At 41.4% G+C, this 22,945-nt stretch overlaps 3 protein-coding genes across 3 annotated transcripts; 2 read left to right on the top strand and 1 right to left on the bottom strand.

The window, feature by feature from the left end:
- Positions 1-240: 240 nt before the first annotated feature.
- LOC111235599 (zinc finger CCCH domain-containing protein 13-like) lies at positions 241-5,331 on the top strand. Its single transcript, XM_022764107.1, has 12 exons — positions 241-346; positions 443-551; positions 640-745; positions 852-973; positions 1,269-1,339; positions 1,427-1,552; positions 1,931-2,026; positions 2,141-2,272; positions 2,364-2,492; positions 2,590-2,627; positions 2,713-2,753; positions 2,849-5,331. The coding sequence occupies exons 2-12, from the start codon at positions 497-499 to the stop codon at positions 4,777-4,779; spliced, it is 2,847 nt and encodes a 948-aa protein (XP_022619828.1). The 5' UTR covers positions 241-346; positions 443-496; the 3' UTR covers positions 4,780-5,331.
- A 1,284-nt stretch (positions 5,332-6,615) lies between these two features.
- On the top strand, positions 6,616-11,991 carry oxa1l (OXA1L, mitochondrial inner membrane protein). Its single transcript, XM_022764126.1, has 10 exons — positions 6,616-6,738; positions 7,710-7,844; positions 8,275-8,560; positions 8,743-8,886; positions 9,008-9,093; positions 9,387-9,551; positions 9,689-9,793; positions 9,921-10,083; positions 10,251-10,331; positions 11,743-11,991. The coding sequence occupies exons 1-10, from the start codon at positions 6,628-6,630 to the stop codon at positions 11,862-11,864; spliced, it is 1,398 nt and encodes a 465-aa protein (XP_022619847.1). The 5' UTR covers positions 6,616-6,627; the 3' UTR covers positions 11,865-11,991.
- A 68-nt stretch (positions 11,992-12,059) lies between these two features.
- On the bottom strand, positions 12,060-22,214 carry slc7a7 (solute carrier family 7 member 7). The gene is made up of 11 exons (XM_022764125.1): positions 22,007-22,214; positions 21,349-21,405; positions 19,380-20,018; positions 16,156-16,281; positions 15,833-15,977; positions 14,241-14,364; positions 14,052-14,155; positions 13,825-13,921; positions 13,551-13,700; positions 13,232-13,415; positions 12,060-12,866 (listed from the first exon to the last, which is right to left on the bottom strand). Exons 3-11 carry the CDS (start codon positions 19,870-19,872, stop codon positions 12,790-12,792), a joined length of 1,500 nt encoding a protein of 499 aa, XP_022619846.1. The 5' UTR covers positions 19,873-20,018; positions 21,349-21,405; positions 22,007-22,214; the 3' UTR covers positions 12,060-12,789.
- Between the last annotated feature and the right edge of the window lie 731 nt (positions 22,215-22,945).

Genomic DNA, 22,945 nt, shown 5'->3' with positions numbered 1-22,945 from the left:
AGAGCTCCTATATCAAAGAGCCTTTGTCACAATTTGTCTTATAGAAAATCTCCTTGAGTCAGTGGCTGAATTACAACAGAGAAGAAGCTTTTTGGCAGCTTGTGTTTTATTTTGACCAACAAAACACTATTCGTGCAATGATCTTCAGTTTTCCTGTTAATCATGTGACCCTGAACGCAGCATTCCATCCAATCACGCAATAGTGAAACAGAAAGTAATCTCAGGGTTTAACAAGTGGCAGAATATTTTTCGTGTGAATCGATAACAAGCAGAGGAGAAATTGTTTTGTGAATTTCCTGCAATGATCTGAAGGAATGTCTTCACAGTGTGACTCTCACAGCTGAAGGTAGGCTCACATTCCCTTCTGTCTCGTATTTGTTTAATTTGGTTTCACTTGATTGATTGCCAATAATTGATCGTGAAACTGCAAATCTCCGTGCAGCTGGCAGCAGTGTGGAAGTGGACTGATAAAGTCTTCAAGAAAAAAAGAATCAAGATGAACTTCGCGCAAAGCGGTCGACAGTTTTTCAACCCCCCTCGCCCCCCTCCAGGTAAGATATACCTGCTGTCTGGCCGGGTTAGTGGTGTTCAGACATTTCTACAGTTTACATGCATCTGATAAAACTCTCCTCCCAGCAGCTGATATCAAGTACCATGGGTTGAGGAACCAAGGAGCAACGTGTTACTTGAACAGTGTGCTGCAGGTGCTGTTCATGACCAAAGGCTTCAGAGAGGCTGTGGAGAGGTTTGTTACAAAGTCCAAAACCATGTCATATAATGTCTTTATTTTAAATTAGGGCAACAGTGCATCTTTGTGTCACTCATGGAGCCTCTGTCTGAATTCTGTTCAGGTACATGTGTGGAAACCCTGACCCTGAGCGTATTGACTCTCATCTTAAAGACATGTTTGATGTCTTAAAGAAAAAAACAGCATGCACCTATAACATCACAAAGAGGCTGGGCATCGACAGAGGTACAGTAGTGGGCACATAGAAAAACATGCAACCTCTGAAGAGGCTTCATGCTGAAGGGACAATTTGATCAGTTGACATGACGTTAACTCAGATTAACATCTTAAAATAACATCCTGTTATTTTATATCTTTTTTAAAATATTTTATCTATTGTAGACAGAGTATCTGATAAAGACTTTTTAAAATCCACTGTTGGTATTTTTATGTTCAAGTCAATAGGGTAACTTTATGTTTATTTTATTTTATTTTATTTTTATTAATTTCCTGAATAAATACTGATTTCTTCTCTGTTCAGTGTACGAACAGCAAGATGCTGCGGAGTACTTTGAGAAGATTTTAGCTCTGACCAGTGATGAGGCTTCACAGGTAACGACATCATCAGTATTGAAGGGAAGTATTTAAGTAATATGAGAAGTAACACGTTTATCAGTGTCTCTGTTTTTGTGTTTTCAGATCTTCCACGGAGAGTTGACACACAAGACCATATGTTCTAAATGTCTCACAGAGAAAAACGCAGACGGGTTATTTTGGCATCTTCCTCTTGAACTGGTGGATTCCTGCAGTGAACACTACAGTGTGGTAAGAACCCGACAACCTGCAAACTTCATTTAACTACTAGACTAAATATGACATTTACAGACTAACATTTTTGGACCGGTGATCTCATTGAACATTTGTGATGTATCACAAAATGGGAATATGGTATTAGCTTCTTCTAATTAGGTTCTTGCCCTGCTGGGGTGCACAGAGAAATGTTGCTGTTCTGCCCCTTACTGTGTGTGTTGAAACCTTCAAGCGTGTTTCACCTGAATGGTCAGTAATGTCAGCAGGTATTTCAATTTAACATGTGACCCTCTTGCCATCAGTCTATACATATATAACATTAATCTCTCCATTTTTATGCAGATGATACAATATTATCTGTCAGATGCAAATGACACGAGTGTATTTCTTTAGATGGCCGGCACTGAGGAGTATTTCAGAGATTTGAACTTCAGTGGAGAAAACCAGATGTACTGTGACCAGTGTGATGACAAATCTGATGCTACTATTGTGAGTAATGAGAAAACATGTTTCTGATTCATGCACATTAACTGATTTTGTAATGAGAGCATTGAGACTTCATGAAGGGAATTATAACAACATGTTGACATGTGTTTCTTTCAGAAATGTGTCATAAAGCATCATCCAGAGGTTTTGATGCTGCTGCTGAAGAGGTTTGAGTTTAACTACCATTACATGGCGTATGTCAAAAACAACTGTGATGTGGATTTTCCCTGCACCCTACAGATCCCAGAGGTATATATACTTTATATTTTACTATTTTATCATAACACATTTCTTTTTCATTCCTGACCCTAATTTCTGTCACTTTTCTGTTGGTGATCAGAATCAGACGTATGAACTGTACGCAGTTGTGGATCACTTTGGTGATCTGAGAAGTGGACATTACACTGCAAGAGTTAAGTTAGAGGACGATGAGAGATGGTATAACTTCAATGATGCCAGAGTCTCATTGGTAAGATTGATCACTTCAACTCCAACATTACTGTAGTTATTTATTTATCTGATTATTTATTTATGATCTAATGTTTGGTTATTATTTTCATCAACAGCTTGATTACCAGCCATTCCAGGTGGATAACAGTGAGAGGTAAGTTTAAGTGCGTCTTTTTCCCACCTTTTATTTTGCTGAACATTAAAATGACGTTACTTTCTTTTCACATTTCTCCCACTAGTTCCTGCAGCGCTTATCTTCTTTTTTACAGGAAAAAGACAAGTAAGAGACATACTGCATATTTTCATAATTCTTACTCATGTATTACTGCATGAAATTTCTTTGTTAATTGTTTTATTTGATATACCATTTTCTAGCCCACGCTGCAGATACTTGCACTCAAGACATGAAGGAGGTGTCCACCAATGGAGGTTTCCCGCCTGCTGCTGGTGACAACGACGAGCCGTGTCAAGATGAGAAGAAGGAAAAGGCAAAGAAAAGAAAGAGAGAGGAGGTCGAGGAGACAGCAGAAGTGGGTAACGACACTGCGGAGGCTGCTTCCATTGACAGAAATGGAGAAACAGGAATTAGAGACACGGTTAGTGTCGGGTCCGTAGTTGACGTCAGACAGAGCCTACCACACAATCATCAGGAGTGTCGTGAGGAAAGGAGTGACTTGCGTGATCAAGATGCTGAAAAACGTGAGAGAGGTGAGGGGAAAATAATGAGGGATGATGAGGAGGAGGAAGATGATACAGGAGCTGGTGAGCAGGCAGAAAAGAGAGGGCCGTCCTCTACAGAAACTCGTCCTGAAGAGAGCAGGGAGGGTCAGGACAGTTACCGTGGAGAACAAGATAATGTTAGACTGAACAGACCACAGGAGTGTCTGGAGGGAAAAGTCGTACACAACACGTCTTATAATGAACAGAAGTGCAAACAGGAAGTCAGCGACATGCATGTAGGATACGATTATCCTCAACAGGTTTGTGTGAACATGCGGAGGGATGAGGAAAGAAAGGTAATGAATGTAAATAAAGACGAGAATAGAAAGACTGCGGGTGATGAACAGTCAGACAAGAAGGGAAAATCCTTGACAAAATACCCCAACAGGGATGCAAAGGATGAGGCCAGTGAAGGATCAGACATTGTTAAACATGTCAATGACGACGAGGGAGCTAAACAGGAAGTTAGAGAAGAGAATAACCTTCAACCAGTTAGGGTAGACAAAAACAGAGATGCGAAGGAGATGGAAAAAGATATTAAAGATGAGGAGGGAGGAAAGACTGGGGCTGATAAACTCATATCTGGAAGAGGAAAGCTTTTGTCAAAATCTGACTTTAACTTTCATGAGTTTCACAGGTCTGGTGATAGAAAACAAAACGTATCAGGCGAAGACGGTCGGACGCATAAACAGGGAGGAAGTAGCAGGTCGTATAAAAGGCATGAACCATCGAAAGAGGAGGGGAGGGATGTTAAAGGAGACAAGGAACAAAAGAGAGGAGATGATGAACCCGCACGAAAGATAAGAGCATCAGAGAGACGACAACACTTTGGTCAGGATGTAGAGGATCAGAGCCGCAGAGTTGACGTTAGACCGAACAGACCGGAGCAGAACATCAGCGTTACACATAAAAGACATGAAAGTGTGGGTTCGGAGAAACAAGTCAGAGAGGAGAAACATGCAGGAGATACTCAGCATATTCAAATCAGACATGACTCGTCTCTTAGACAAGCAGGGTCGGCAGGAAAGGGAAGCTTGACCGAGAGACGGAGAGGTGGCAGTGTAGAAAAGACGGGAAATTCTCAGTCTACAGCTAGAGCTGAATTTAAGGACGTAACAGTGGAAGGAGTTCAGGAGAGTGAAAGAAGCAGTGGCATGGAAACTGTAGAGAAAATTTCACAGGACAGTATAAAGAGGCGGGTAAATAATAGAGGGAGTATTAAAGGAAAAGATGATCCAAAACCAGATGAAGTGGTCACTTTGACAGAGGGTGTTCGCAGTATAAACCTGAATGATTCACCTTTGCCAAAGCCGCAGAAACACAAAGCCAAGAAAGTCAGTGGAAAAGCAAAAGGGAAGAACGAGACAGAGATCGTTCCTTATTCACATGCAAGAGAAGAATCTGATGCACAAACACAAGATGGAGAAAAAAGTGTCATGAAAAAAGGACATAAGATGATGGGAGGATTGTGGTGTTTGCCGAAGAAACAGAAGGAAAGAAAGGAAAAACCAAAAAAGAACAAGACCATTGGGTGTTTTCCTATGTTAAAGAGGAAACGGAAAAAGGCAGAGTCGAAGTCGGAATAAGATCACTTCCTGTTTTACCACAGGATTGTTTCAAATGGAAAAGGTTTAATGAGCGAGAGGGATGTTTTAGATTAAGGTGCTGCTGTATTGCATCAGCCTGTAATAGAAGGTAACACAAGCAGACAGATTCACCTTTATGTTCATTTAATTTACAATTAGCTTACACTCACTGACATTGATCACCCAGATTTTGTGTGTTTTGTGTAACGTGTTGACCTGATATCTTTTATGTTTTTTTTAAACTAAAGATTATGCATCAGTAGATGCCACAAAATGTAATGTGTGATTTCAGACAGTCAGAGATCGAGTGAAGAAATGACTTTCAAATGTAAATCTTTGCATTAACACTTGTATGTTTTTTCTTATTTCACTGTTATGTGGTGGTATAAATTATTTAGCTTTTTGATCTCAGTGTTGTTTACGAGTTCGTGTAAACCATTACTGCCCACTGACTAATGTCATAGATGCTTTGGATTTTATGTTCATCACTTTGAATCAAACCAAACGGTTGTTGTGTTGTCATTTACCTTTGTCCCACTTGAGGGTTTCTGATGGTGATTTAAATAAATGAATGAATAAATAAATATGTATATAAAATAAGAATAACAAAGCCTTGGACACCTTGTTTTTGTGAAAGGTCACAGGTCATGATGGTAGGAGAGATTTCCCTGCTGTGTAGTGTTGGATTTTTAAAAACAGAGACACAAGTTTTTACAATAATTATATGCAACGTAACATTCAATTTAATCACACAAACCTTTTATACTGTACTTGCCAGGTTACATCTGAGTGTGGTACTGACAAACCCAATCTGTGAGCCTGTGTTCAGGATTATAAATCATCCCCCTTCACATTAGCATCTTTCCCACAGTCATTTTGCCTCTCATAGGTCTGTGGCCTGTTCTGCTAGTTTAATTGCGATCATATCATGTAGACTTTGAAAGAACACTTTGTACCAGGAAATATTTCTTTGAAATAAAAATACCTCTGCCTCTAACTCATATACATGTGTCAGAGAGAGGCTGAGAATATCTGAAAGGATCAAGCGCCAAGCTTCCACCCTGCTCTAAATGAAGCAGTCATGCAAATCTAAGACAGAGTGACAAGGACAAAGTGTGCTGGTGTTTGATAATCACTTTTGATCTTTGCCACACACTCTGTTCCATATTGTCTGATCAAGAAAACACTATATGGACAAGCCTGTGAGAAAGTACTGTTGTGATCAGATGCCATATAGCTGCTGGAAATATATTGACTGACGCACACACATACGCACACAAATCTTTTAGTATTTTTGTTTCTAACTCAGTTATTTGCTGTGGATGTTGTGAATGTGAATATTACTGTCCGAACCACATTTTATGAATTCTATATTTATTGTTTTAGTATTCATCCATCTCTGAACTATATGCGCTAGTTTGTTTATTGAGGAAAATGAAAGAGTTCATCACTACTGTGGGCCCACTTCTCATAACGCACAATTACAAACAGACAGGTACCGTAATTTATTTCAAGATGAATTATCCTCATGTTTTTAAGGTGGACAAAATGAAGAATAGAAGTCCACACATGAAAGCAAAATCAATCAACATACATTTTGCAACATGCAACATTTTGCAACATGCAACATTTTTATTTATTTATTTTTCTACCTACTTGCTTGAACATAATAGTCCATGTGTATCTTCCTAAACACTGTTATTGACACTGCGTGTACATTGTACCTGGAGAGCCACTAGAAACCGGAATCAAAGTTATAAAAAAAACAAAAAAACAAAAACGCGAATTCTGTTGCAAAGACTTGACTCCTCGCGCTTTCCGTAGCAGGTCATCATCTTCCCTGTCAACATGGCTGCCATCAGGAGCGGGGTGACTCCGGGCTGCCTAGCAAGATGTTTCCTGAGACAGACTGGAAAACCGAGCCGAGGCAGCCTTCCTCTTTCAGACGTTTGGAGCCACGTAGGTCATCTTTACTGCTCCACGTCTGCTGCTTTATTCCCGCGTCTGAAACAAAGACACGAACAGCGACTCTCTCCGGTTAACTCGCTAGCCGGCTAGCATCCTCGCTGCGTAGTTATGAGTGCATGCCTTCTGTGTGACTTTGACTGTAACAGCCTCTCTGGAAAAGACATGTGTTTAGTATAACAGCTAAATCACTTGGTTTTTTAAACCAGAATAACGTGCAATTTAGCCAGAGGCACTGAACACGCGCTAATGAGCGCCAGGACCTTATTTGTGACATTATCGAAGTGTTGTCACATTTGCGCCTCAACATTTCTCCTGGAGTAAAGACACTGGGGCTGTTACTCTGCCACGGGCTTAGCTGTGGTTTTATGATCAGGATGAGTTTAAACCAACTAGTTAATTAACCCATGTTTAGTCTAAACCACAAGTATAAACCAAAACCCAGCTGCTGAGTCCTGCATAAAACCCCAAATGCCACAAGAGGTCACTGCAACTTAGGTTTAACTTAAACCTGCTGCACATCTGGGCCCCTTTTTGTCTGGACTTAAGTGAAAGGGTAAAAATGGAAAAAGTTTAGATTATAAATCTTTTAATTAATGCACCACTTCAGGCTCAGCAAGCTTGACAGGATTTGTCAGTAATATAGTAACATATGACATTATTATGTGGCTCTCCTCTGAATTAGGTTACTTTATAATACATCATTTAGCCGCTTGGTTATGGAGAAAAAAAAACATCAGCACTTTTCAGCCCATTGCTGGTTTTGTACATTTTCACTTTCAGTTTACAATGATAATAAACAGGGAAAAGCTAAAAGTCCAGTTTAGCTGAACCCTTAAACCCCCACCAAGCTAGGCAGATGCTGTGTGACACAACAGCAGCCCCAATATTTGTCATCAGGTTGTTGTTCATCGTGTGAAGTGTGCACCCAGCTGACACTGTGACCCTCTGCTTTTTCCAAACAGCGGTTGCTCCAGAGGTCCCATCTCCACACAGTGTTTGAGTGTCGCAGTCCGGCCACCAGGACTCTGCTGGGCCGCAGACACCATGGGAAGTTCCTGTGGGTGAACGCCGTGGCAGTCAGACACAACAGCTCACAGGTGATTAGACTTACAGCAAAGCTGCTGTTGTCTGAGACTTTTCACTGAATGGCAGCTCTGTCGGATCAAAGTCAGTACATCATTAAAGCTCAGGTGGAACTGCTGTGAACACCCTGAGGTGTACTTGCAGGTGTTTTAAATAATTGAGACCTAGAGAAAAATAAACATTTTGTACATGAGATTAACAATTAGATTTGAAAATATTAGCTTGTGTTACTGCCTCATTTACAGTTATTACTGATGTAAACAAATGTTATACCACATCGGAAAACATTAATAACTTAAATTTATTAAAGTATGTAGTCTCCTTTTTTTAAAAATAAAACTGCCAATCAATATTGGCAGTAACAGGTTTTAATACAATTTTTTTGTTCCACTCCTACTAAAATATATTGATACACTGATACTAGATGTATATCGATATTTCCAGATCCCACCCAAGGATGGATCAATGGCAGCCCCTGACAGTGCTCCAGTCCTGGAGTCCTCCCCTGTCTCTCTGCCCGCTGACCCCACCTCTGTTTTAGCGCAGCCAGTCATTGACCAGGTTGCTGGTGTGGCACCGACGGCGGTGGAGGTCCTGCAAGCTGCGACTACAGAACCCACTTTAGCAGAGCTGGGACTGGCCGGCCACACACCTGTGGGACTGATCCAGAACTTTTTAGAGTTCATGCACCTGGATCTCGGCATGCCCTGGTGGGGGGCCATCGTTGTAGGTAAGCGTGGCTCAACAAAAACTTTTAAGTCAACGTATGAAAAGTCTTGCATTCTGGTGAATTACATCAGTATCTAACGGTGATATTTTGCTTGAGCAGCACAAACGACGTGTGTTTATTTTCCTGTGTCCTTCATTCTGTTCTTCCTCTATCCTCTTTCTATGAATCTGTCACTCACACAGGAACGGTGCTGGCTCGTATGGCTGTGTTTCCAGTCATTGTGAAGGGCCAGAGAGAGGCAGCCAAGCTGAACAATGTGCTGCCTGAGATGACCAAACTCACCAACAGGATGACCGAGGCCAAACAGAGTGGAAACAAATTTGAATGTAAATTTTCATTCCTCTCTCTCCATTAAATTTGTCAAAATACAGATGTGTGTGTCTCTGCATGTGTATGTGTGTCCAGTCTGATCAATTTCATCAATCTTGGTTTTGTGTTGTGTTGCAGTTGCCAAAGCCTACTCTGACCTGAACCTGTTCCAGAAGAAGCATGATGTGAATCCTCTCCGCGGCTTTCTGGTTCCTTTAGTGCAGGTCAGTTCATTTCTTTAACCATCCCCCTTTACGTTTTATTGAGGTATGATACTTAAAGAATATCTTTTAGTATTTTTGATCATTGAAAATTACAAATCTTAATTTTCTAGTCAGGTTTAAAAAAAAAAAAATTGTTAGTGATTAAAGTAGGATTAATTTTCATGTCATTATTTCTATTATTATCCTTTGATGGGGTTAAACCTGCAGGAAATAAATGAATGAATGATCAGGAACTGATTGAAAGAAATTTTATATCTTTTAATGATCAAATCATTATCTGTCTGTTCAATCAGGCGCCAGTCTTCGTCTCCTTCTTCATCGCACTGAGGAAGATGGCGTATCTGCCGGTGCCCAGCATGCAGACGGGAGGTCTGCTCTGGTTTCCAGACCTGACGGCAGCAGATCCTTTTTATATTCTGCCCATAGCCGTCACTGGAACCATGTTCTTCATCCTGGAGGTGAGGCAGACATAGTAAGAGTAAAACACTGTGAAAAGTCTGACAAGAATCAGCATGAGCCTTAAATTATGAGACTGACAGAGTTCGCATTAGTTGTTGTTATGATCTTGTTATAAACTTTTTTTTTTCTCTTACAGTTGGGTGCAGAGTCTGGTATTGACAACCCCAATCTGAGAGCCATGAAGACTGTGTTCAGGATCATGCCCTTAGTCATCCTCCCCCTCACTATCAACTTCCCCACGGTCAGTCTGTCATTCACTCACATCAGTTTTTGTTCGTATTCTACAGGTTTAACCCACATCTTACTTAAATGGCACTTAGTACGAGAAAACGCTTCCTAAAATATGTTTCTTCTCAAACTAACTTCAGGCGGTGTTCACCTACTGGCTGACCTCTAACTGCTTCTCCCTGGGTCAAGTCGCTCTGCTCAGACACCCTTGGGTCAGAGATAGGCTGAGGATCCCAGAGAGGATCAAACACCCGGACAGCGCTCTGCCCAATAACGAAGGCTTCTTCGCAACCATGAAGAAGGGTAGGTGTTATAATCATAAACCTAAAACATCAGGACATTTGATCAATTGGTTCTTAGATAGTAATGTTAAACCACAAAGGCTTTCATTGCTGTTTCACTCGAATAAAAATGACAGGAAATTGCAACACTGATTGTTGCACATGTTGTAACTCTGTGTGGGTTTCCAGGCTGGAAGAACGCTCAGCTGGCTCAGCAACTGGAAGAGAGGGAAAGGAGGATCAAAAATCATCTGGACCTCGCTGCTAAAGGTCAGTCTCCCCGCCTCTTCAGCAGTTTCTAAAAGAGATTAAAAGGTGAAAAAAAAGTACAAATGAAAGGAAGGAAAAGAATATATTTGCATGTGGCTTTACAAAAATAACATGGTTGGATAAAATGACCAGGATATATGACACTATCTTATCAACTCAATCCTAAAATTTATGCACAATAATTTTTTAAACAACTGGGAAAAAAGTATCTTACAAAACAAACTCTCTGGTATTTAAAAATAATGTGTTCAATTAGTAGTTTTTAAAAAAAACACTGTAAAGTCTATTTAAAAAAAACAAACAAAAAACACTGGATAATAGTAGTAAAGAAATTAGATTTCTCCAGGATACAACTTTCAGGTGCAGGAACAGGTGCTCCCCCTTGTGGCTGTAGCAGGTTACGACACTTACAGAAACTTGGTATTGATCAGGACTCAAATGTATTTTCTGTCTTTGCTGTTGAGCCCTTTGCACTGGAGTGTGAGCAGATTAATGGTGAATCAAATCAAATACCTACCTCTGAAACGACATGTCTTTCATCAAACAGTTACCTAAGATCGACACACTGAAAAGAAAGTTTCTTGCTGGATATTCATTTCGCTTCATGGATAAGTTGAAGGTGTGATTAAACACACGCTGAGACAGAATTCTGCTGCAGCTACAGCCTCAGTTCAGTGTTGCTGATTCACAGACATTTGGGGCCTTAAAGTTGTCTCACTGTAAAATCAGCAGGTGATAAACTCGGACTCTAATATAAAACTTTTGGAGAAATACAATCAAGTCATATTCCTGGAGGATTAAACAGAGTCATAATTTTTTCGCTGAATTTGCAGCAGCTGCACTCGGTGAGTATCTTACTACTGTTGTTTCGTTGTCATCATCTCAGACTAGTACTGAGATAATTGGTCAATGTGTCGATTCCCACATTAACTTTTAAGTAATGTTTATTAAAATTGTCAAAAAGTCACTTGTTTCAAATGTGAATATTTTTCCTATATGACTGTAAACTAAATATGTCTCTGCACTTTGCAGCCTTTTTATAGAGCAAACAATGAATCAGTTATGTGAGACGATAATTTGTATATTTTATCGATGGTGAAAATAATTATTAGTTGCAGCCTTACATCAGGCAAACATGTTTTATTACCATTTTCTGTATGTTGGGGGGGGGCTTTTCAGGTTTTTTAGATGTGTGTAATGTCAGTGAAGTCTCACTCTCTGGAAAGGACCAGACAGTGAGACTCCACCAGTATTTATAAACTGTACCTACACATCCTGGAGACTAGATGGAGCTGTTGTCATGGTTATTTCTCTGCTGCTGTGTGAACTGAACCGATAAATATCTTTACAACAAACACCGCAATGCATGTATTTCCTTCACTTAATTGTTTCTGTCCATTTTTCTCCACAGGTCCAATGAGGCAGACTTTTACCCACAATCCTTTGCAGCAGAACCCTCCCATTGCTGCAGCATCAACTAAAGACAAGCAAGCTCATGGCAAAGAAAAGCCATGGAAGGACACTGTTGTATAAGTCTTATTTGCTCATAGATTGATGGTATTATGAATTATGTACATATTTATGGGTGGAAGAGTGGACAGGTTGGGGAAGGGTTGTGTATTATTCTAATTAAAATGTAAAATCTGCCTCTAAACAACCACTTCGGTGTGCACACTGTCTTTATATTTGAGTACATGATACACGAGGAATGAAAAACAATTGAAGTGATTTATGTTATCCATAAGTAATTTTTTATTATAAATACATGTTTGCAGCTCAACTGTCTCAAAGTTACATTTAACAGCTCGTGTTTGAATCAGACACTTCTGAAAAAAAATGAGTTACTTTGTGTAAAAATAGCCCTTTACTTCTCTAGACCTCAAAGATGACAGTATAAAACTTTATTTGAACTTTTTCCTCCGCGGTGAACGTGGAGTGACGTAATCAAATCTATTTTAATGCTGGTTCTTCTTTTTGCAAATGATATTAATAGTAATACCAAGGCTGTTTCTATGGTCAGCAGTGCTTTCAGTTTCAAGGATATTCTCCGTTCCGCTTAAACATTTGAACCATATTAATTTGCCACCTTCCAGTATGATCAAAAATACATATATGTAATTTCACACAAAGAAAAACTTGTCTTGATATATTAATTAAATAATTCTCTACTGTTTTCTGATAGAAACAGGAGTAGATTTCTTCAGGAGTGCATTAAAATGTTCTCTCTGAAGTCACAGTCAGCTAGAGTGAAATCTTGCCATCAAGCGCCCGGGCACCGTCATACATTAACATTATCACCGGGCGATGACTGACAGGTCAGAGAGCTGGGTCCAGCTCAAGCCCAGATGTTCGTCCATCGAGGCTGCGCGGCGGTTAGCGACTGGCCATGATAAGTTCGGGTAGAGCCTCCATGTTTGTGCGTCGTCAGTCTCCGGCAGGGTGTTAAAATCAAACGTCTCTACTCTTCCTTGTCCTCAACATCCATTTCAGTCAGAACAGAGTAGCACACCTTCTGAATCAGCACGCCAGACTGAGCTGAAAGAGGTGGAGACAGGAGAGAGGTTAGAGCGACTTGTGCATCGGCCTGAATCCAGCTGCCAATGAAAACAGCTGGAATCAGTTTGAGAACACCTCAGGACTCAGGCTAAGCAGCAAAATTCACATGAAATGGTTTTATTTATTGTGAATAGACAGATTCCTTCAGTTTCATACATCCTGCTATGCATCGATCCATATCCATATATACATTTATCTATCCTTCTAATTTGATTTACTAATCCCAAAGATAAATTGCAATGTTGCGTGTTGAAGTCTCTTCTATAAGAGTGAAGAGGTGGCAAAATAAATAGGATATTGTGGCAATAATAATATCGATGAGAAAAATCCTGCAGGTGTCTTACCGATGAAGCGGCGTAGCCACAGCGGCCTCTTGTGGGCCGGAGTGTAGCAGCAGAGGAAGTAGACGGGCACTCCTGACAGGGCGATGGCGATGCCGATCAGGGAGTTGACGGTGTCGCTGTAGAGCGGCACAACCACCAGGAAGACGGTGAGGAGACAGAAAATGATGGGGTAGAAGAGACTGAGCTGTTGGAGGATGAGAGAGAGGACAGTGGTGAGACGATGAATCGCCACAAGCGCTCCACTTTGATACTCTTCTAATACTTTTAAACATTGCTTCGACTGAAATCTCACAACCTGCAACCAGTGAAACTGATTTACCTTCAGGGGTCTCTTTCTATCCGGCTGCTTCCAGCGCAGATACAGCTGCCCCAAAATGGACAGACCCACAAAGAACCAGTAGCTGAAGCTGTAGTAGTTTATCAACCTGAAGACATCTTCTACACACAGGTATATCAGAGCCATGATGCCCTGCAGAGACGTACGAGAAACAGTGCGAGTCAGAATAAGAAAATGTGGGGAATGAATAGAAAGACAGAAGCCAAATCAGACGTTTAGAGAACAGACAATAAAAAGATGTTAAGGGCTGACTGACGTTGAAGAGCAGGGCGGGGATGGGGGTGTAGCGTTGGACATGGATCATGCACAGGTAGTCGGGCAGGTGGCCCTCTCTGGAGCCCACGAAGAACAGCCTTTAAAGACACACAAAACATACGCGACGAGGAGTGGTGATGAGCGACGCTGATGGACACAAGTGACAGTCAGTGAGGTTTCCGATAACAAGTTATTCGAATGTCACCGTGAAAAGAGGGAATCACTCACCTGGAGGAGGCCAGGATGGAGGCGTTGAGTCCTCCGAAGCAGGAAAGAGCCACAGCGAGGGGAATAGTCCAGTTCATCACGCCGAACACCTTGTCTGCAAATGTCTATAGAGGAAAGACAGAAATCCTAAACAAAAGCTGCACTTGCTGAGTATAAAGGTGATTTATCAAGGCTTATATAGGCACCTACCACAGCTACAGCATCACTGTCTAAGATTGCATTCATGGGGAGGATGGTGTAGTACGCCACGTTGGTCAGAATGTAGATCACGGTCACTATGGGCATGGAGATAGCGATAGCCAGTGGCAGGTTCCTGTAATTCACACAAGGAAACAGCAGGGGGAAGCAAAAACAGATGAGATGTGGAGGCTGAGGATGAAGTGATGGAAATGACTCATCGGGAGTCTCCTGGTCAAGAGCTGATCGACCCCGTGGTGGAGGGAAGGATGGGGATTGGGAGGGGGGAGGTTTGTTTGTCACTTAATCTGCCTGGGAACTCCTGGGAGAAGCTTGTGATCCAATCACATGTGTAGTCTTTGTTCATTTGCTCAGTGTCCGATTGTGCAAAAGGCTCAAACACCCCCCCCCCCCAACACACACACACACACACACACACGTTCAATGTGTTTTCCTAAAGAAACATCACAACAAACTCTGTGCATTGTTTACTGCTCAACAGGTTATCTGTTATTGATTATTGACTTTATCCTGCAGCTTTATATATCTTTATAATGCACTGGAAAGAAAGCTTTTTTTTTTTGGCTTCATAGCAATAATCTCATGAGATCCACTGTAACTGGTTTTTAACACCAAATAGGATGATGTTTGTAGATCCACTCATAGATTGTGGAAATGTTTTATTAAATGTTAAACTATGAATATAATGACTACATATTTACAAATGTGAAGTCAAATGCAAAAGCTAGTGTGAGTGATATACCAACATGACGTAACACTTGAAGCTTGAAGATGATGATCAAAATGTGAGCTTCAAAATCAATCATTCATGTCAAAGGGAAATAAATGATAGGAGGAGGAGAGCTTATTTAAGACAGTGCTGCTCTTATTTCCAAAGCTTTGCCCTGCAGCACTGCGATTAGATAAGATATCAATTTGGGAAATACAGTAGGACAATATTTAATGGCACCCTTCAGGATTTCTCTGTGTTTTTAGTCAGTCTAGCAGCATAGGTTCACTTTGGTCCAGAGTAAAATATCTCAACGACCTATTAGATGGATTGCCAGGAAATTTGGCTCAGACATTCGTGATCCCGTGAAGATGAATAATATGATAATTTTGGGTTTAATCTGCTGCACTATTATCAGTTCAGTTGCTAAACTAATGAGATTTCCAACAGCCTCAGCTGTGCTTTGCGTTTAGTGGTAATAAGCAAATGTTAGCGTGCCAACATGCCTAACTAAGATGGTGAACATGGTCAACATTATACATCCCTAAACATCGCTGTATTAATATTCTCACTGTGAGAATAAACTGATGTTAGCATTTAGTTTGAAGCAGCCGCTAGCATGGCTGTAGACTAATAGTCTTGTTTTACCATGGTTGAGGACTCAACTCTCTTACTGATCTGTGGCTACAGTGGTTGTGGTGGTTGGATTGATGCTGCTGAGGCTTTATTAGCTGAGACTTTGGCTACAGGTGCAGTGGTGGCTGGTGCAATAAGAAAGAGTAAAAAAAAATTAATTATCACTGTAGGCTGTATCAACACCATCCCAAACAGGCTGTACTGTTGTCCTATTCACTTTATCTCGTGGCCTCCTCACCTCTCTGGGTTTTTGATCTCCTCTGTGACAAAGTTGAGGGTGTCCCATCCAGAGTAGGAGAACAGAGCCGAGTACAGAGCCAGAGCAATGCCCCCCGGGTCCTGAGACGAGCCATCGAAGAGGCCCTCGAAGTTCTGAGTGTGACCTGAAAAATACCAAAACAATGATTTAATTGTTGTAAATCGACTTGAGGAATCTAAAGTTCATGGTGTCATCTAAGTTTCTGTATTGCTCTAAGCATTTGCTTTGAAAATGTTAACATTTTAGGATATCATGGCAAGATTAAAGATTAAAGAGATAAGACTCAGTGAGAGAGTCAGCACCTTGTCCGATCTTCACCAGGCCAGTGATGATGACAGCAATGAGAGCGATGACTTTGGCATAGGTAAAGAAGTCCTGGACCCTGGTGCCCCACTTCACATAGGCACAGTTCACAAAGGTCAGCAGGCCTGAGAGAGAAGTTCATAAATATCCATTTGTTACTCATACTCATACTCATACTCATACTCACACACACACACACACACACACACAGAAACAACCCATTGCTGTGTAAACTGGGTGTGTGCCAGCATGTTTCCGTGTGAGAGTATGGCTGATTTAAGGAAACGCTGCTGCTGACTCAAGCAGACTGGCCTGTTGTTTTTCAGATGAGGAAACAGCTGAGTGCAGCACATACAACCTCACACACACACACACACACACACACACACACACACACACACACACACACACACACATACACTCACACTCACACTCACACAGTCATACACATACAAGGCAGCACAGGTACAGTCATGGAAGTGAGACTAACTTAAAGGGCTGTAAACCAGAGTTTATGAGCAACTGATAGGAAAAGTGGTCTTTTTATTTATTGCCCTTCTTCACTCTGAGCAGCTTTGATGTTCTTGGAAAACGGAAAATGTTTTTTGCGACTTATCTGTCTCTGGCGTCTTATCAGCGCACGATCCCTCCTAGTTCATAAATGTGGAAATAACTGGGCACATGATGTCTAGTCATCTCGAATTATCCAGTTGTTAAGGAGCAACAGTGATACACTTTAAACTTCTTTTAATCAGTGTGATACATTTCTCTTTTTACCCTTTAAAAAAAAAACCTCCTTCAGATGAAAGTATTTGTTGTGTAAATCCTCCTCCTGACTCTACAAGTCTTGTCAGCACTGATTAAACAAATTCACCTGCAAACAAGCTGAGTGGACACATTTTATCTACACCAGAGTCACAGCTCACGGCGCTCCCGCTCACTTATCGCTCCACACTGACCCCCACATCACCCAGACATTTAAAGAAGAGACCAAAACAGGATTGCGTCACCGCCTTCTCCTCCACACCGACCACCTCCTGCCACAGTAAAAGGGAGGCGAATCATAACACTATCATCTTCCACCACATTGACAGGTTAGAGGATCATAACAAGTCCGCTCCCGACAGGACGCCCGGTCAAACACAACAAAACACAGCGTCTCAGACAGGGGGCGACCAGCGATGAGCGATGGAGAGGGAGACTGTGCCACACAGAAGTGGGAGGCGCGGTGTGTTGACAGTGAAAGGCTAGAAGGGTGGGAGGTGTGAGGTTGGGTTAAGGAGGCTGGTTGACTGGTAGCGGAAGGCAAACATGGTCCAGATGTGATGTGAAATGGAGATCTTTAAAAACTCATTCACTTGCTCACTAACTGTGAACTCACGTGAGAATGCAAATCCACCGCTCTGGACGCCAGCTGCTAAAAAGCGTTCAATCTACAGATAACTGAATGAGAGAATGATGAGATCCTAAAAAAGAAAAAAAAAAAGATGTAGATTTGGTTCCTTCATGATTACTGCTTTTATTTTTTTAACTTTTTGTGAAAGTTAAAGGTTTTCATTCTGTCTCATGAGTTAAAAACCCAGAAAGCAAAATTTTCACTGACTTTCCCGCTTCATAATTTGACTGCAAATGAAAAGGAAACACGCTTTTCTGATGCGTTTAAGATCGTCTGAATGCACCATCTTTACAGTACCTAAGTTACATTACTCACAAACCCCATTTCTGCAGAGAAAAGAAACAAAGACATGAAAGGAAGACTCAAAATAAATTAGGTAAAGCTTTTTACTTCAGTTTTTTGACTTTCTAATAAGGAGATACTAAGTCAAAGTCCTGACTCATTAAGACAAAATTATTAGATTTTAAATCAAATATGAAATAAAGAAATAACTTACTAAAGTGGTGGTTGAACGTTTTGACTTTATATACGATAGGTTTGACTTACGAAGTAAATTGAAACATACTAGGTCAAACCTATCATAATTCTGACTTACTATCTTATTATTTCAACTTTGACTTAGTATTTTTATTTTCATCGTGCAAATTTTTTCATATTTTTTTTTCTTTTTCTTGGCATAAACGAGCTTCTGTATATTAGGACCAACTTCTGCGGAAGCTAACCTGCTTTTTCGTGAGAACTTCTAACTTGAACTAACAAAAAATAGGATGTAAAAATGAAGTTTTAACAATAATAGCATGACAAAAACCTTATTATAATCTCAACTATATTCATATAAAATTGGGGGAACAACAGATTCCCAGTCGCCAGCGAAGGAACCTTCACTGACAGGAAGCAGGTTTGGTTTGTTTTAAACTTCACTCCTGTGCTGAGCTGTCAGTTGCCCGTTAGCCTCTCAGGTCAGAGTCTCCTCGCAGTAAGGACTTTACCTCACAGCTATCAGCACTCCTCTGAGCACTGCTTATCGGAGCGTGGCATTAAGTGTGTATGTGCTTGTATTTAAGTGTGTATGCATGGCTGCCTTTCAGGTGGGTGGGTGGATGAATGAGCAATATTTATCGCAAACGAGCACAATATGTATGTTTTTTTTTTATCTTGAATATCGGGGCTTATCTGTGATGTGTCGCCTTAATAAGCTCTGTGTGTGTCTTTGGCTTCTTGTCTCAGCAGCTGGTTGCCTGAGTGCTGGCATTTCTTTGCCTCTAGAGTTGTGCTCAGTTGCCTCGGTGAGAAGTCTTGTAAATTTCTTGTCGGTTTGATTAATTCAGTTTGTCGGCTTAGCGCTCTCTCAGAGACATTGTGTTGTAGTTACCTCAGCAATTTGAGCCGCACCCATACAGAAAGTTTTACTTCTACATTTATGAAGAGTTTCTTTCCTGTACCAGATCAAAAAAAAAATGCTATGACTAAAGTCCACACGTGAAAGACAGCTGGGAAATCATTGCTCTGATATTGAGTAAAAGGACTTTTCCCCTTACTCTTCCTGTGTTTTGCTCAGTTCCTCCTTCATCTGATGTCAGTGAGTCTGTCTGCTGCAGACCTGCTGACTTCAGCTGTCGTGTCACCATTTTTCACTTCTCTAGTGTCTAAAGCTCACATGCTTTGTCTAAGATGTGAAACCAACAGTGGCTATGACAGCCATCATCACTGAATCTATAGGTCACTTACTCACTCATACACCGCCTCATCTGTCTGTTATTTCACTCTCGTTCTGTCACGCATGTCACACACAAGATACACATTCACACACTCCAGATATGTACTTACATATGCAAGCAGCAGCCAGCAGCCTGTTGGCCACGTATGGAGCTATACAGGTGGGGAAAATGGGCTGCACCATGTAGTTGGAGAACGTGATGGCTATGACGGCCTGGCTGGTCGGCTCGATGATCAGCAGCGACGTCCACAGACGGATGAAGGCCAGGAAACCCCCGAAGGCCTCCAGGATGTAAGCGTAGGAGGCCCCCGACTTGGTGATGGTGGTCCCCAGCTCGGCGTAGCACAGGGCCCCGAACACAGAGAAGATCCCACCGATGGTCCACACCACCAGAGAGAGGCCGTAGGAGGCGCTGTGGATGAGGACGCCCTTTGGCGAGACGAAGATCCCCGAGCCGATCATGTTGCCCACGATCAGGCAGACCCCGTTCAGGAGGGAGATCTCCTTCTTCAGCTTCATGGACTCCTCAGAGTCTTTGGTCTTTGCAGATGGAGGGCCGCCATTAGTCGCCTCTTGCGTTGGGGTGGGGGTGTAGTCTGCCATTGTTCGTGTTTTGATAGTTTATTTACCAACTGAAAAAAAAAGTGTGGGACTGTTTTCTGTACAAGATTTCAGTTGCAGAGTTGCAAAGAGTTTTCTGTCTTGAAGTGAGACTTTTCCCTCAGTTATCTGTGATCATCTCCTGCCATCTGTGGAGGCAACACACAGAGTCATATCAGTGATGCTGTTACCATGGAGACCGATTTGTCATAGTAAGCGCACAGCAAATACTTGGTGTTGTTTCAACCCTGTCCAAATTCAGTCAAATAAAAACATATTTACATGCCGCTGGCACTAAAGTAGGAAAAAATGTGCAAAAAAACATAATACAACACCAGTGTGGACACTGTCTGATTTGAGAGCAGTTTTGTGGATTGGAGAGCCATTAGAGCGAACAGCAAATGGCCTTTTAAGGTTGAGTGTATTGACAGAGAGAAGGGGAGCGGAGCAAACACGCCGCATGCCTAAAAACACCAGTTCTTCATTAGTAACCTTAAGCTAAGCAAGAATTACTGACGGAGACAAACCGCTTTGACTCGTAGCCAGCCACCGATTCACCTACACACACACACACACACACACACACACACACACACACACACACACACACACACACATATGTAGAGTGTCAGCAGTGTGGCTGGTCCAAAGTTCATTATCCTCAGCGCGTATTGAGTTTGATGATGCGACAGACACACATTAGGCAGCATGTTCAGTCACCTCTCTGCACGACCGGCTTCTTTAAGTCAGTGTCACTCTGCGCTTATAGGCTCCAACTTGCCACGATCTAATGCCCAAACACACACACTTACTATGTATCAGTCACCTTAAATTTAATTAAATGTTAATGATAGTGTTGAATGAGAAAGAGTTTGTCGTCAAGGCCAAGTTTGCAGTGATACTTCAACAACTGTCGTAAATCTGCTCAGTTCAAATGTACGTTCGCCTCAAAAACACAAACTTTTTGGGGTGATTTACGCCAAAGGATCCAGAATATATTTAGATAAAAAGTTTAGATGTAGCTGTCGCATCAAGGTGACTTCAAATACTATCTGTAAGTTTTCCTACCTCGACATTTAGCAAATGTTTTTATCTCAGGTGACTTTTCACCTTTAAATCGCCTAAATTGTCTTCTGAGCTCCTCAAGCCTTTATTGATGAGCAGAGCCAGACATGAGATTGATCAAATGACTAAGAACAGTGGCTTAAGATTGTATAAAAATGGAGCCAATACAGGAACCTTAAAGATGGATTTAGATAGGAAGAACAATGAGGTGTTTAGTTGTAAAAAAAAAAAAAAATTGATCCTAGGATGGTAAACAGATGACACTAAATAAGTAGATATGAGAAAGAGCCAGGCGGGGAAGGGATCATCAAATTGAGAGAGATAAGCGCACAAGAACATACTTCACTGTAGATGTAAGAATTCAGATTAGAGACAAATGTGAAGCTTGTGAGAGTGAATGAAAAGTCCAAATACCTTGAGGCAGCAGCAGCAGCAGGAGATCAGCAGCACGTGGGTTCATGAAGGAAGTGACTGCGAAGTGAAGGACAGTAGATTGAGTATCCATGCATGTGATCAAACGCGTGCCGGAGACACTGAGAGGCGAGGCTCTTGCAGAAAGAGAGAGTGCAAGGTCCAAAAGCTGCTGATAAAGTAGTCCTTCATTAGTTATTCAAGGTTACATCCTGGATCCAGAAAACCCCCCTTCAAACAATGGTGTTTTTTTAGTGATTAATAAAGCACTGATCAACAAGTAACATTTTATTATCATGAGGATTTCCTTTCTTTTATGGGAGTTTAAATTAGAGCTGAAAAAAATGGCTGAGATATCATGGGGAGGAATCACCTGGTTGCAGGATGTCCAGCTCCTACATAACCTGTACCACTGGAAAAGGGGGGTTCTCTGGTTTGTCACACAGGCTAACCCCTAAAACTCCTCAGATCACCCACTGGATTACATTTTAATGATGCAGTTTATAATGCGCCAAAGACACTCAGATAGGGCTGAATGACATTACAGGTTAATAAATGACAGGCTCGAGCTTGAAAATCGGTGTTGGGAAGATGCAGTAATGTACAAGCAGCTGTTCTGGGGGGGAGGTGGCGGCGGGTGGGGAGAGAGAAGCTGGCTCACCTTCTCCAGGCGCCTCTCAGCGCCGTTTGGGTCCTCTTGTGTGTCCAAAACGCGCAGCAGCAGTCCTCGGTGAAATGATGTCTTCACCTCTCCTCGCCTGTTCGCCCTCTCATTGTTCTTTCTCCTCGTTTCTCTCGGTTCTGAACCTTTCGGCGCGTCTTCCTCCTCCTGTTTTGACTGTGACTCTCTGTTCCTGCTCTGCGCTCCTCAGCTGATGCACTTGTGGCTTTTTATGTACTTGTGGTTTCCAGCGCTTTACTACCAAGGAAACGAGTCAGGGGGAGGGAGGGGGGAGGGAGGGCAGAGAGAGAGGTACTTTATTGGCTCGCATTGTGTCTCCTGAGTGACTTTCTGAGTGAAATTATGGGGTTTAATTAAATTATCACACACATCAAACAGGTGTTATCATTACCGATAGAGGAACGTGCGTGTTTAGGGATATTATCATGCAAATACAACATCAGTTAGTTAAGTGAACTCTTAGACCTGTTAGGTGTCTTAAGTGATCCCCCACTGATGCGAGAGTAGTCTGCATTTATAAATCTCAAATAAATAAATCACAGCGGAAATATAATGCTCAGGACATGCTGGTAAAAGGAAAACATTTTAAAGCACCAGTTTTATTGTAATACTACCAATGATTAAAATAAGTTAAATTAAGTAAACACAACAGGAGTAAAGCTGATGTTCATTATTTGTGAATAATTAAATGTATTGTCAAATACTTGTGCTTGATTATTGGGAAACAAAACTGTGGACCACAGCTCCCTCTTGTGGATTTAAAAAAAATAGGCCTACTGAAGGAAATGGACTTAACCTATATAATGTGTACTTTTATCCAGAATATTTACAGTGATCTTATTATACCTTTTAAAAAATATAAATTTCAAGAATAATATGTAATGCCAGTTGATAGCCTTTTTCAGAATCCAACATTTA

The sequence above is a fragment of the Seriola dumerili genome, unplaced genomic scaffold (assembly GCF_002260705.1).
Source record: "Seriola dumerili isolate Sdu_G_001 unplaced genomic scaffold, Sdu_1.0 BDQW01000531.1, whole genome shotgun sequence".
NCBI lineage: Eukaryota > Metazoa > Chordata > Actinopteri > Carangiformes > Carangidae > Seriola > Seriola dumerili.
The sequence above is the reverse complement of the archived record's forward strand: the minus strand, read 5'-3'. Positions and strand labels throughout refer to the sequence as shown.